The sequence below is a fragment of the Lupinus angustifolius genome, chromosome LG14 (assembly GCF_001865875.1).
Source record: "Lupinus angustifolius cultivar Tanjil chromosome LG14, LupAngTanjil_v1.0, whole genome shotgun sequence".
NCBI classification, from domain to species: domain Eukaryota; kingdom Viridiplantae; phylum Streptophyta; class Magnoliopsida; order Fabales; family Fabaceae; genus Lupinus; species Lupinus angustifolius.
Window position 1 is genome coordinate 6,810,812 of NC_032022.1, and position 12,023 is coordinate 6,822,834.

The 12,023-nt window shown below is 33.5% G+C and overlaps 1 protein-coding gene across 1 annotated transcript; it reads right to left on the reverse strand.

The window, feature by feature from the left end:
• On the reverse strand, positions 300-8,252 carry LOC109327119 (myosin-1-like). Its single transcript, XM_019560163.1, has 10 exons — positions 8,155-8,252; positions 7,699-7,915; positions 6,509-6,709; positions 6,261-6,383; positions 5,350-5,384; positions 5,114-5,276; positions 1,683-4,643; positions 1,482-1,604; positions 1,175-1,311; positions 300-873 (listed from the first exon to the last, which is right to left on the reverse strand). The coding sequence occupies exons 2-10, from the start codon at positions 7,777-7,779 to the stop codon at positions 639-641; spliced, it is 4,059 nt and encodes a 1,352-aa protein (XP_019415708.1). The 5' UTR covers positions 7,780-7,915; positions 8,155-8,252; the 3' UTR covers positions 300-638.

Genomic DNA, 12,023 nt, shown 5'->3' on the forward strand with positions numbered 1-12,023 from the left:
AATAATATATATGTGAAAGGGTGAGTTGTTTTATAATATATAGGTAACTAGATCTTTCTCTTTCAGCCTTTTCTTATTGTATGACTGCGATGATATTCTTAGTGATGACAACAAAGTCATCATTCTTAGTGATGACAACATGATACAGTGTCTTCGCTAGTGTAATGCTTGCCTTGGTAAGAGAATTTGTCCCTTGAAGAGTATTTTGAGACCAGTCTTTATGTAATTAATTAATTTGGGGTTTAAGAAAGGCTACATTATCATAAGTCAAGAAATAAGTGGGGTTTAATCATAAATCATAGTGCGTTAAGGTAGACTCATATCATTCCCTTCAAAGTTGCATTTACGAAAGTAAATGGGTACACAGCTATCAATACAAAAAAATAGTGTAGATGAAAGATTGACCAACCCTATACAATCAAAATATTACTTGTTGAATGTAATCCTATCTTCAAAATTTCTGATATTTACAACAATCATTATGGCTTTATTACTATTCTCCTAATCAATGAGTCATTTCCACACAAAAAATAAAAAAAATCCTATCGCAGATTGAAAACGCAGTGAAACTTCAATTCGTGAAACAAGGTACCTGAGATTGGGAGGCTCCATAAATTGTCAATGGACTGACCATAATTCTATGAGAACCATCCTTTTTTGTTCTTGGCTTCTTTTAACTTCATTACAAGTTCTTCACGCTTAGCTTCTGCTTCAGCATATTTAAGGCTCATGTGGAAGTAGCGCTCCTGAAGATCTGTTAACTCTTCTTCTAGCATTGATTTTGTATGTTCAAATCTTTCTTTTGTCACTAGCCCTCTTTCAGCCAATGATATTATTCGCCCGTTTGCCTGGTTGTTTCGGTCTTGGGGTGACCTGTAGGATAAAAATATAAGGAATTCTGTACACAACTGACTTCATATAAGCAATAAGGCATGCATTAAAACCTTAGACAACAACATTTAACAGGTTTTTTCATGCTAATGTTTCACATTCCTTCTCTATAATTAGAAATAAACCAGGTATAATATGAATTTACCTCGATGACAACATTACGAATCTATTTAAGTTGCAAAATTCTTCTCTTTTAAGGCACGGGAATAATCATGTTTTAATATTTCAAAATAGAAGAAAAAGCTTGCAATTACTAAACAGAAACAGAAAGCATTCCTCTAACCTGTTAAGTTGAATTTCAAACATGTTATTGGTTTCATTTGGTTTGTCTACTTCAGTCTCAAGCAACTGAACCTTTGATACTGGATCTACTTCAACATCATAAACAGTTTCATCAAGAAGTCCATGCTCAGTTTCCACCTATTAAGAAAAAGGAGACACAAAACAGAAGCATTGAAAAGTAAGGTATCTTTTCCAGTGAGACTGCAATTATTTGATATTATCACTTTGAGCCACAAAATAGAAATTATAAAATATGACATTCGGTTTGGAGGTAAAATATAATGAAGACAACATTCAAAATGCATCACCTCACTCTGATGCCTGCTGCTGGAATGAAGGTCCTGTTGATCTTTCATGATTTCTCTGTCATTCTTTAAAGATGGCCTTTTCCTATTACTACGATGTTGATTGGTACTCTTCACCATAAGATTCTGCAAGTCAATAATGAAAAGATTATTAGTCTTATCGTCAAAATGCTAACATGCCATTAATGAAGTTGAGATACTAACTTTTGAGGCCTTCATAGCTTCGTGGGCAGGTAAACCTTTCCTGTTTAACTTTGAAACCTGATTTCGTTTTTGTTCCTTAATCAGTTTGAGTTCTTCTTCAAGGGCTTGGGATTTTATTTGGAATTCTGATTTTTCCTGCTCGAGCAGTTGTATGGTCTGTTGATGCTGCATGGTTATTCTTTTAAAGTGACTAAGCTCAGTATCTTCAACAAATCTTGTTTCTCTCGCCTTTAAGCCACTCTCCAACTGCATAATCCTTTCTTCCAGGGATGCTCTATTTCTCTTGCAGTCCTCCAATTCAGATGCAGCCTTCTCCATTGTTAATATCTTTACTCCTAATGATGTCTTCTCTGCCTTCATATCATCACATAATTCAGATGTCAGGCGTAATGAGGCTTCCAGTCTCTCTTTCTCAGAGTTGGCAGAGTTGAGATCATCCTTGAGAGCCACAATCTCGTTCTCAAATTGATATGTCTGCTGCAACTGAATCTTTAAATTTCCAGACTCGTCCATTAATTGTTGTCTTTCATATTCAGCATCTGTTAGTTTTAATTCAAGGGAATTTATGGTGCTTTTGAATTTTAGTTCTCTAGACTTGTAATCCTCCACCAGTTTCAGCAACTTGTCAAGTTCAGCCATCATCATTTCCTTTTTAATTTTGAATTCAGCAAGCTCAGTTGTTAGGTCTTTCCGATTTTGTTCATATTCAGTCTGCATCATATTAATCTCGGTCCTAGACAAAGTCATTTTACATTGTATTTCCTCAAAAGCAGATTCCATTTTGGCTTTGTCAGAACGCATTGCAGATATTTCAAGCAAAGCATTTGAAGCTATCCTTTCTTTTTCATCATAGGTAGCTGAAAGTTTCAGGATGAGGCTCTCAATTTCTTGTTTAAGGTTTTGAACTTCTTCCATCTTCTCTATGTGCATCTGATTCAACAAGCTTTGACCCTCCTCCATTTTTTTTCTATTTTCATCAAGTAAACCATCTAACTCTAAATCTAGATGCTTCTCTTTTGACGTAATTTCTTCCAGCATTAAATCAAATTCCTTTTCTAGGAGTTCCACTCTTTCAGTGTAGTCAACAAATCTTTGTTCTGCTCCTCTCAACCTGGCTTCCATGCGGGAACAATACTCTTCTCTTTGTTTCAAATCTTCTTTTGAAGAATCCATCACAGACTGCATCTCCAAAATATCCTCTTCAAGCCTTGCAGCTTGGGATCTAAAGTCCTCTAGTTCTGATAAATGTGACTCTTGTTCATTTGTCAAATCCCTCAGCCGAGCTTCCAAAACAGAAATGTGTATTGACAATTGTTCTTTTTCTTGCTCTATCCCAGATAAGTAGAGCTCCAGTTCAAGCTTTCCTTGTTCCAGCTCTATTGATCTTCTTGCAAGATTTTCATTGGCAGAAAGATGGGAGTCCATATTCTTGCTAAGAGTAGCAAAATCATCTTGTAACTGATACAAGCATTTAAAGTTAATATCTCTTTCTTTTATTATGACCTCTATGTGTTCTTCTAGTTGGTTCTTTTCTTGCTCAAGCTGATAAACCTTAGCATCCAACTCAATTTGCTGCTTCTGCAGAACCCCAATCTCTTTTTCTTTAGATGATAAGTTGGCCTCAAGATTTGCCATCTCTGTGATTTTGACTTCTAGAGCCAATTTCAAAGGCTCAAACTCTTGAGTTAAAATATGATCACCATTAGTAATCTTGTCGGCCTTTTCCCCCTGGAGCATGTCTTCTAAATGGAATACTCGAAACACATTGTTACGTACATCAGAGTCAAAGGTAAAAAAGGACTGATTTTTAGGATTCTTTGAATCAAGATCTTCAGATGCACCTTTCTTTGCTTCTTTTAGCTTGAATAAGAGATCAAGGTTTTCCTCTGTCAGCTCATTGCAGTCCATCTCAAGTTCCTGAACTTTCTCTTTCAGTACTTCGATTTCTCTCATAAGATCTGCATCACCTTCATTTCTGGAAATAGTCTCCGCATTACAGCTTTCTTGGAGAAATTCAACCAGCTTTGCTTTCAAACTTAAAATTTCTTCCTCTTTAGTGGATAATTTTCTTTCATATTCCATTTCAATATCTGAAAGGGTGTTTTCCTTTGGTGGAATCTTTGCATGATCAATATCATGCATTTTGTCCTCCAAAGCCTCTTCCAACTCTTGCATCTTAACCAGCAGACTTTTCTTTGATTCCTCCAACTGTTCTAGTTGGTGCACTAAGCTCCTGTTTCCTTCTATACTTAGTTGGAAAGATTTCTCCAAATCACTGAATCTTGAGTTTAATGATGAAAGATTTTCAATCTCAACTTTCTGTTGTTCTATGGTCTCTTCCAGCTCCTGGAGAACAGAAACAAGTTCAATATTTGCTTCTTGGCTTCTCTTTAGTTGCAAAGACAAGTTTGCATTGGATTCTATTTGAAACTTCAATTCATCTTTTAGTGTGTTTTCAATTACCGGAATACATTCACCTTGAGATGTTGAATCTTCTAATGCTTTCTGTCTCACTATTGGATCTTCTAATGATGATTTTAACTGTTCAACTTCTTTTTTCAAGCTATCACGCTCTATATATGCTGCTGAAAGGTCCATTTCCAGATCTGCCAGCTTTTTGGACTGATCTGAGAATCCTGTTCTCAACATGTCCAAATCACCCACTAGTTTTCGGGCGTTCATCTCCCACATTTTTGCTTCAGCCCGTACCTCTCCACTTTTATCTTGTGCAGCTTCTAGATGGTTATTACAAGAATTGGTCACCTTAGAAGAGTGATTTGATTGAGAAGAGTTATTATCAGAGTAACCATTACAGGATACACTTTTCTGGGAACTGGGTGAATCTTGTCTTCCAGCTGGGCTATGCACGTCATTGATACTTGGGGAGAAGGTATCCCTTCCTGTGGACCCCTCAGCTGAGTTATAGCTAAAATTTGATAGAGAGCCAGAGAAGCTTGTATCCTGCAGTCAAGGTGCAACATGCTATTAGTATCATGATAAATACAGGTAGGGTAAATTACATCACAAATCACAACTAAAAAATAAGCAAGCTGAGCTCTACATGGAGAAGTATCTTTGTTTCCTTGAACCTGATTGCAGTGCCCATTGGGATGAAATATAGTAACCATTTTCATGCAAAAATCTCTCAAATATAGTTATGTCTGCATACTTTAGTGGTACAAAAAGCCTTAAAATTAGAATTCGTGGAGATTATGCAATTTCTTTTGTGCAAAGCTTTCCATATATAAATCTAATATTAGTGAACACTTCCTTGTTCACCAGGAATCTAATAGTCCCGGTAACTGATTGAAGGCTAAGAAAATTTTAGGCTCAGAGAAATACTATTTATCAATAATCATACTTTGGCAGAAATCTATAACCATTTTGAAACAGAACAGATATAATAATATTGAAAATATGTTACTATATACCCTTGTCTCAACTTCTCCCAGGGAAAAGGTGGAGTCGAAATCTTCAACAGAAGACTCAACACCCTGTACATATGAACAATCAGATCCATTTGACTTGACAGCCACATTATAACCATTTTCATTGAGGGCCTTCAAATGGGAATTTGTCTCACTTGTTTCTTCCCTGAAAAATGTTTAAGAGATCAATACTTCAGGAAAAAACACAATAATAGAAAGCACTACCCTCCAAGACAAACCTGGGTTTCTTTCCTTGTGTACACTGCATAGTTACCTGCAAAATACATAACCACTGAATTCCCAACTCTATATTCAATGATTTATTGCTGAAATACAACTATCAGTATTAAGAGCCCATAATTTGAGTCTACATTAAGAGAGGAAAATCAGAATGGGTACTGTTTGACTAAGAAGAGATTAACAGAAGAAATTGGGTTCTCAACAAAGTAGGGTAGCAATTACAATTTTCATACAGATAGTTTCAGTTAAAGAATTAAAGACAAGCCTTCAAAGTTGAGAACATGGCGGATATCTTGTAAGAGATAGGTGAAAAACTATAATATATGTGATCACAAATATTCATGGGATCATGATCTCTATGAATAAAATGTAAGTGTCACACGCCCCTCCTCTGTTTGAGAAAAGTTGAATGAAAATGAAGTTAAACAAAGAAAAAGACAAATCAAAAGACAGTGCCATCAATCATCATCATCATGTGGGTGTCATGTTAATGTAATGCAGATTTCTTTTTTTGGTGAATTAAATAGCAGTAATTTGTCTCAAATGAAAAGTGCATCTGCGAGAAAGAAAGAAACTGTTTCCTTGCAATATAAATTGATGAAACAAGGTGTACGATTACTTGTTTTACTACTTTGTAGCTGTGTTACAGTTTGTCCAAGAGACCATACTATCATAAGAAAAGGAAACATGTCAAGACTATTTTACATATTTGTGAGCATTAAACCTTTTATTTGTTGACTCAATTCCAGTCAGTAAAATATTCCAAATTTTCAATGTAACATTTTCCAACAATTTGAAAAAAATTCTTCCAATCTAATCCAAAATGACACATAACCATCCAGGAAATATTGAAAGGAGTTTTCACTTTCTGCAGTCAGTAAAAAGATATAGTTTCAGTTGTATAACTCACTTGCAAAACTGTCCCATGGTTGCATTTTTTCAGTGGGATTGATAGTGGAATAGCAGCATTAGAACTCATATAACTGGCCAAACTAACAGTGGCCTCTCCAAGGATACCAGACCTTAATGATCCCTGTTAAGTGATATTATTTATTTGATAATCCAAACAGAGAAGTTCGAAACAAATTATGAAAAAGGAGCAACGTAAAAACAAAACTGAGTGCATAATGAGAAAAACAGCAGCAATAGTGACAGTACCATGGCAACAATAATCTTGAGGAGACAATCATCAGCCTCCTTTGAAGAATTATTATCTCTTGAAACCCAAATAGATTCTGAAAATGTATCTGACCACTGACAACTTCCATCACGCACTGGCACTTTGCTTGACTTTGCAATTGTTTTACCATTTTTTACAGAGAACACAGAAACATACAACTTATCCCATCCCTTGGGTACCTGAAAACATTGGAATCAGCATTTGTTATTAACCAAACCAAGCTTGTTTTTAGAGTAAACATTGGTTATTAACTGAACCACCCTCGTCTTTCTTTCTTTATGGCCTCATACTGAAATATCACCTGAAACTTGATAGCATTGACGGTGCACTTTCTAAAACAAAATTTTCACCATGAAATTTAGGAATGTCATAACAGTGCCTCAGCTTTAATCATGTTTTAAATCGTGGTCTCTAACCACAATTTTGATCATAATATTAAGATTTTATAGCTTATGAAATCATATCATGACTATAATTGTAGTCGTATTTTCCCATAATTGTCTGTAGCTATCATAAGGTTTTAATTTGTGGTATGAAAATATTATGATTTCGCTAACTGTTGTAACCGCATTGCAACGGAAATTGTGACCACATGTTATTACATTTAGTAAATGTAACATAAATACAATTGCAATCACAACCATGACTGCAATTGCAATTAAAAATCACAAGTCATTTTATGATTTAGTTTAATATTAATCACAGAGACAAAACAAACAAACATGCATGAACAATTGTTCTACCCTTCCATGAGAGCAGAAGCCACAAAGTTACCCGGCTTTCATTCATTCATAACAAAGCAAAGTAACATGATCCACAACTTCAATTTAATAAATTTTCAAACATGCTCAATGACATACAGTGATTTCATTAAATAATTTAACTAACCAATCTACTCCACCTTTTACTCATTTCAAAAAATCAAAACGCTTCATATAACAATTTTCGTTTTTTTCCAAACAATTAATCAAATACGAACATTTGTCATTTCCAAATTAATATCTAATACTGTTCCAAAGAGATTAAGCAACATGAACTCATTTCATAAGAACAAAAAGATAACACTACCACTACTACGAAACAACAATATTGTCAAATTAATCGACGTAAAGCAAAACGGTAAAGAAAAAAACAAAATCGAATTAGTGAAAATAACGAAGTAACTAACCTTGATTGCCTTGAAATTAGAGAACCTGAATTCAATTCTATCCCCTGATTTCGGAGACTTGAGCTTATGCAACCTAAACATTCTCTCGTTTTCGGTTTCCACTTTCTATCACTATGTGTATATGTGTATTGTGGCTTATTCTTATTTTTTTCTCTTTCAATCACTCACATTCATGATTTCATTCATCATCTTCTCCGCAACCATTGGCAGTTACCAACTGCAGAAAGTGACAGAAAAGAGAAAGTGTTAGCTATGTAGTCATTGTTATTTTATTCTTACTTCAAACCAATCACAAAACTCAGGTACTGATATTATGAGGACACACTTGGTTATACCAAAAAAACGAATCGTAAAAAGAACAACAAAAAATGAAAGATAAAAATCAGCATATTGCTATTTATGTACGAATTATTGTAAAGTATAGTGAAAGTGTGGAACTTGAAATAAACATCTTACCAAAGAATCTGAAAGAAACAGATACTATCTGGTCACCGTTTTTCTCTTTTATTCTTTCTGTTTCAATGGAAGAGTCATTGTACGATATTTTTATTTGCTGACGCGTCGCGTAGTGGTTGGCCAAGAACCTAAAAGTTGTGATAATACGTGTAGGAGAGGTTGAAACTTATCTATTATCCCAAAGTTTGTTCTAAATATACTAATGAGAATATCTAGGTTAATTAAAAAAATTAATATTGATTGAAATTTTCTAAACTTACAATAATCATGAAGAGAGAAAAGATTGTCTAATATAAACAAGTTATTAATTTTATCTTTATATTATACTAGTGTGCGACAGACATTTCGTGTCTGTCGGCAACATTCTTATTTTAAAGTACTAAGTAATTAATTTTTATACATTTCATTTTGTATAATTAAAATATGTTTTTTGTCTTTTATAGAATATGCAACTTATAATTAATGTGTTTGAGCTATTTATATAGGATTAAAAAATTGAAGGGCAAAATAGGAATATATAAATTATACCATGGTGATAATTACACCAAGTTTTGGCTTTATATATAGTATAGATATAAATATTAATCTACATAGTCAAAGTTTCTTATTAACAATAATTAACTATTTAGAATGACCCATTAAGAGAATATAATAATAGAATAATTATTCTTTTTGGTTCATAATTTTTTCCGTGGATACCAATTTAGTTCATATAGAAAATTTAAGTCAAATTCAACTTTCAGTCACGTTAGCCATTCCATCATCTCGACTCCATTAACTGTAACAGATTTGCATGTACAAGGTTAGGTATTGACCTGACTTCTGCTAGATGGTCCTGCATGTAAAAAGTTGTCATGTCATCAAGCGAATATATTTGTTTTCCTCTCACAAAACAATGTCGTTTTTCAAAATAATATTTTTTAATAAAAAAATTTATTTAAATTTTTATTATACAAAATGACATTGTTTTTATTTTATTTTTTATTATACAAAACGACATCTTTTTGGGTTAACTTTATTTATTTATTTCTTCTCTTCATGTTCTCTATAATCTCATTCAAATCCATCCTTCACCTTATCAACATTTTCATCTCTTTCCTTCTCCACCTTCACAATCCACTTCCATTATCAAATTGACAAATTCAAAATTAAGATCCAAAGAGCTCACACAATAATTAAAATCTTTCTACACCATCAATATAAGAAAAGATCCTTCACTTTCCAAAATTCATTTTTTTTTCACTCAACTTCTTCTCCATTTCTAGCAACCATGAAAATCCTTCTCCATTTTCATCTTCTACTCACTTGTTCTCTTCATCATTGCAACTAAATTAATTTATTTATTTCTTCTTCTTTACTACTTTACCTTTCTCACTCTATGGGGAAAACATTATTATTTTTCTTTTTAAATTTGTATCAACCTTCTAAACAATGCATTTTTTTTCATCTGCTACTTCCATTTTTTATTCTCTATTCAATTCTTGCACAACCATTCATCTCACTAAGTCCCTTCACACTCTTCTCTTTGTTTTAGGTGTGAATCTCATAATGTTCTTCTTTCTACTAAGCTTCTTAATATCTATGCTTCTTTGGGTCATCTCTCTTTAACTTATTCCACTTTTAAACATATCAATAACAAGAATATTTACTCTTGGAACTCAACCATTGCTGCTTATGTTCACTCTAGTAGATATACCCAAACCTTAAATTTTGTTAATGATTTCTTCTCACTATCTTCTCAAATGCATGATTTTTACACTTTTCCACCTGCTTTGAAAGCTTGCCAATGTTTTGTTTTGAAGCCAATGGGCAGCATGGATGTCTAAACTAAAAAATGTGTGCTTCATCTTTAAAAGATTTAGTTTAACTGTGAAGAAAAAGTTGTTACTTGATAAATTTGGTCATTTAATAAAACATGAAACTTCACTTGAATTTGATTAACTAGTTTTTGTTTATGATTTTTCCATATGATATTTTGTTTTGATTAAAAAAGGGCTAGGACTGAGATTTTGTTATGATAGTAGGAAAAATAAGGATGAGAAGAGAAAATATCTCGCAAACTGAAACTACAATGAAAAGAAATAAAAAAACACATAAAGATAGAAGGAATTAAAAATAAAACAATTATTAATTTTTTTATTTTTCTATTAAAAATTATTATTTTAAGAAAAACGACGTCGTTTTATGAGGGAAAAATTAAAAAAAAAACTCTCACTTGATGACATGACAACTTGTACACGTAGGACCATCCAGTAGAGGTCACGTCAACACTTAACATGTCACACGAGCAAATCTGTTACAGTTAACGGAACTGGGATTATGGAAGGACTAACATGACTCGACATTGAATTTGTTAGTGACGAAAATGTCACTTAAATTTTTCAGAGACTAAATTGGTACCCACAAAAAAGGTAAAGGACCAAAATGGGTAATTATTCATAATAATAATTAAAAGTGAACAAGGTTTACCTGTTTTAGAATGAGAATAATATAAGCCATTTTAGATTTTACTCTCAATTCAAAGAATAAATATGTATTTAGTAAACGAAAGGGAGTTGTGTCATTTTATTTTTATATTTTTTGGAGTCCACTCCTCCCTCATTGGAGAGACAATAATTTTGCTAGGATATAATTTGTTATTTATTAGAGTATGTTTATATTGTGGTTGCAATTAGTATGATAGTGGTAATTGCAATTTGTTCTTTTGTGTTGATTAGATATGGTTGAAATTGGGTGCCTGATTGAATAACAGAAGTTAGGAACCTTGGTCGGAATGTTGTTTGGACCCGCTAGGGGATGTACCTGAAAAGTTTTTTTGGCGATCAAGTCAATATGTGATTTATGAGAGAGTGATGTGAATCTTTTTTGAGGGGATTCAGATTTTGATTTTTGATCGTTCTTGAATGTAAGTCCTTGAGAATATGGATTATGCACCTTGAGACTTGTTAAGTGTTTGATTGGTATTTGTTGGGATTTTTGTTTGGTGGTGGGTTATGAGGTTTATTGGGGTGGATTTTGGTTGTTAGGGTGTGTGTTTGGCCGTGGGGTTTGTGGGATATAAAATGATAGATTGATTTTGTGGATTATTTTGGACAATTGTGTAAGGATGTTTGTTGGTGGATGTGTGATAGGGTTATTTGGCCGAGTATGGTGTAGGATGGTAGATGGGCAAGAGAATGTGGAATAGATAGGATGGTGAAGGCGCCACAAGCTTCAGTGCTTGATAAGCCTAATGTATTTCGGCACAAGGAAGAGAACCTTGATAAGAAATGACCTTGGTTTAACCAAGAAACTAGGAGAAACTCAACTAGCAATGGATTATTTTCCAAATAAAATTCAAGTTATTTTATTCAATAACAAAGCCATGTACAAATAGCCATAGAATTTTTGGCCAAGCTATGTGTCCATGTGAATAAAGAGTAGTAAAGTACATTGAATATTTTCCTAACTCTTTTCCCCATGTGTTTTCGATTTGGGAGGGGATTTGAATTGCAAGGTGTATTGATTGTTTTCCTTAATATAATTCTCATGTGCTCTTTTTGGTTGAGGTGGGAGTTTGAATTTGAAAATGATTCTTCATGGAGTAAGTGTTCAAATTCGGTTGAGGACTGAATAAGGAAACAATCAATTTTTCTTCATGGCTTTCCCTTATGGTTTGCCTCGTGTAAAAGGAGAATATCTCCTTGATGATCACGCCCAACACATAGTATTTGTGAATAAAGAAGGTACTGATGGATTCCAATTTGAGTTGAATGCTTTGGAGTGAATAAGGAAACAATAAATTTGTCTTCATGGCTTTCCCTTATGGTTTGCCTCGTGTAAAAGGAGAATATCTCCTTGATGATCACACCCAACACATGCTTAATTTG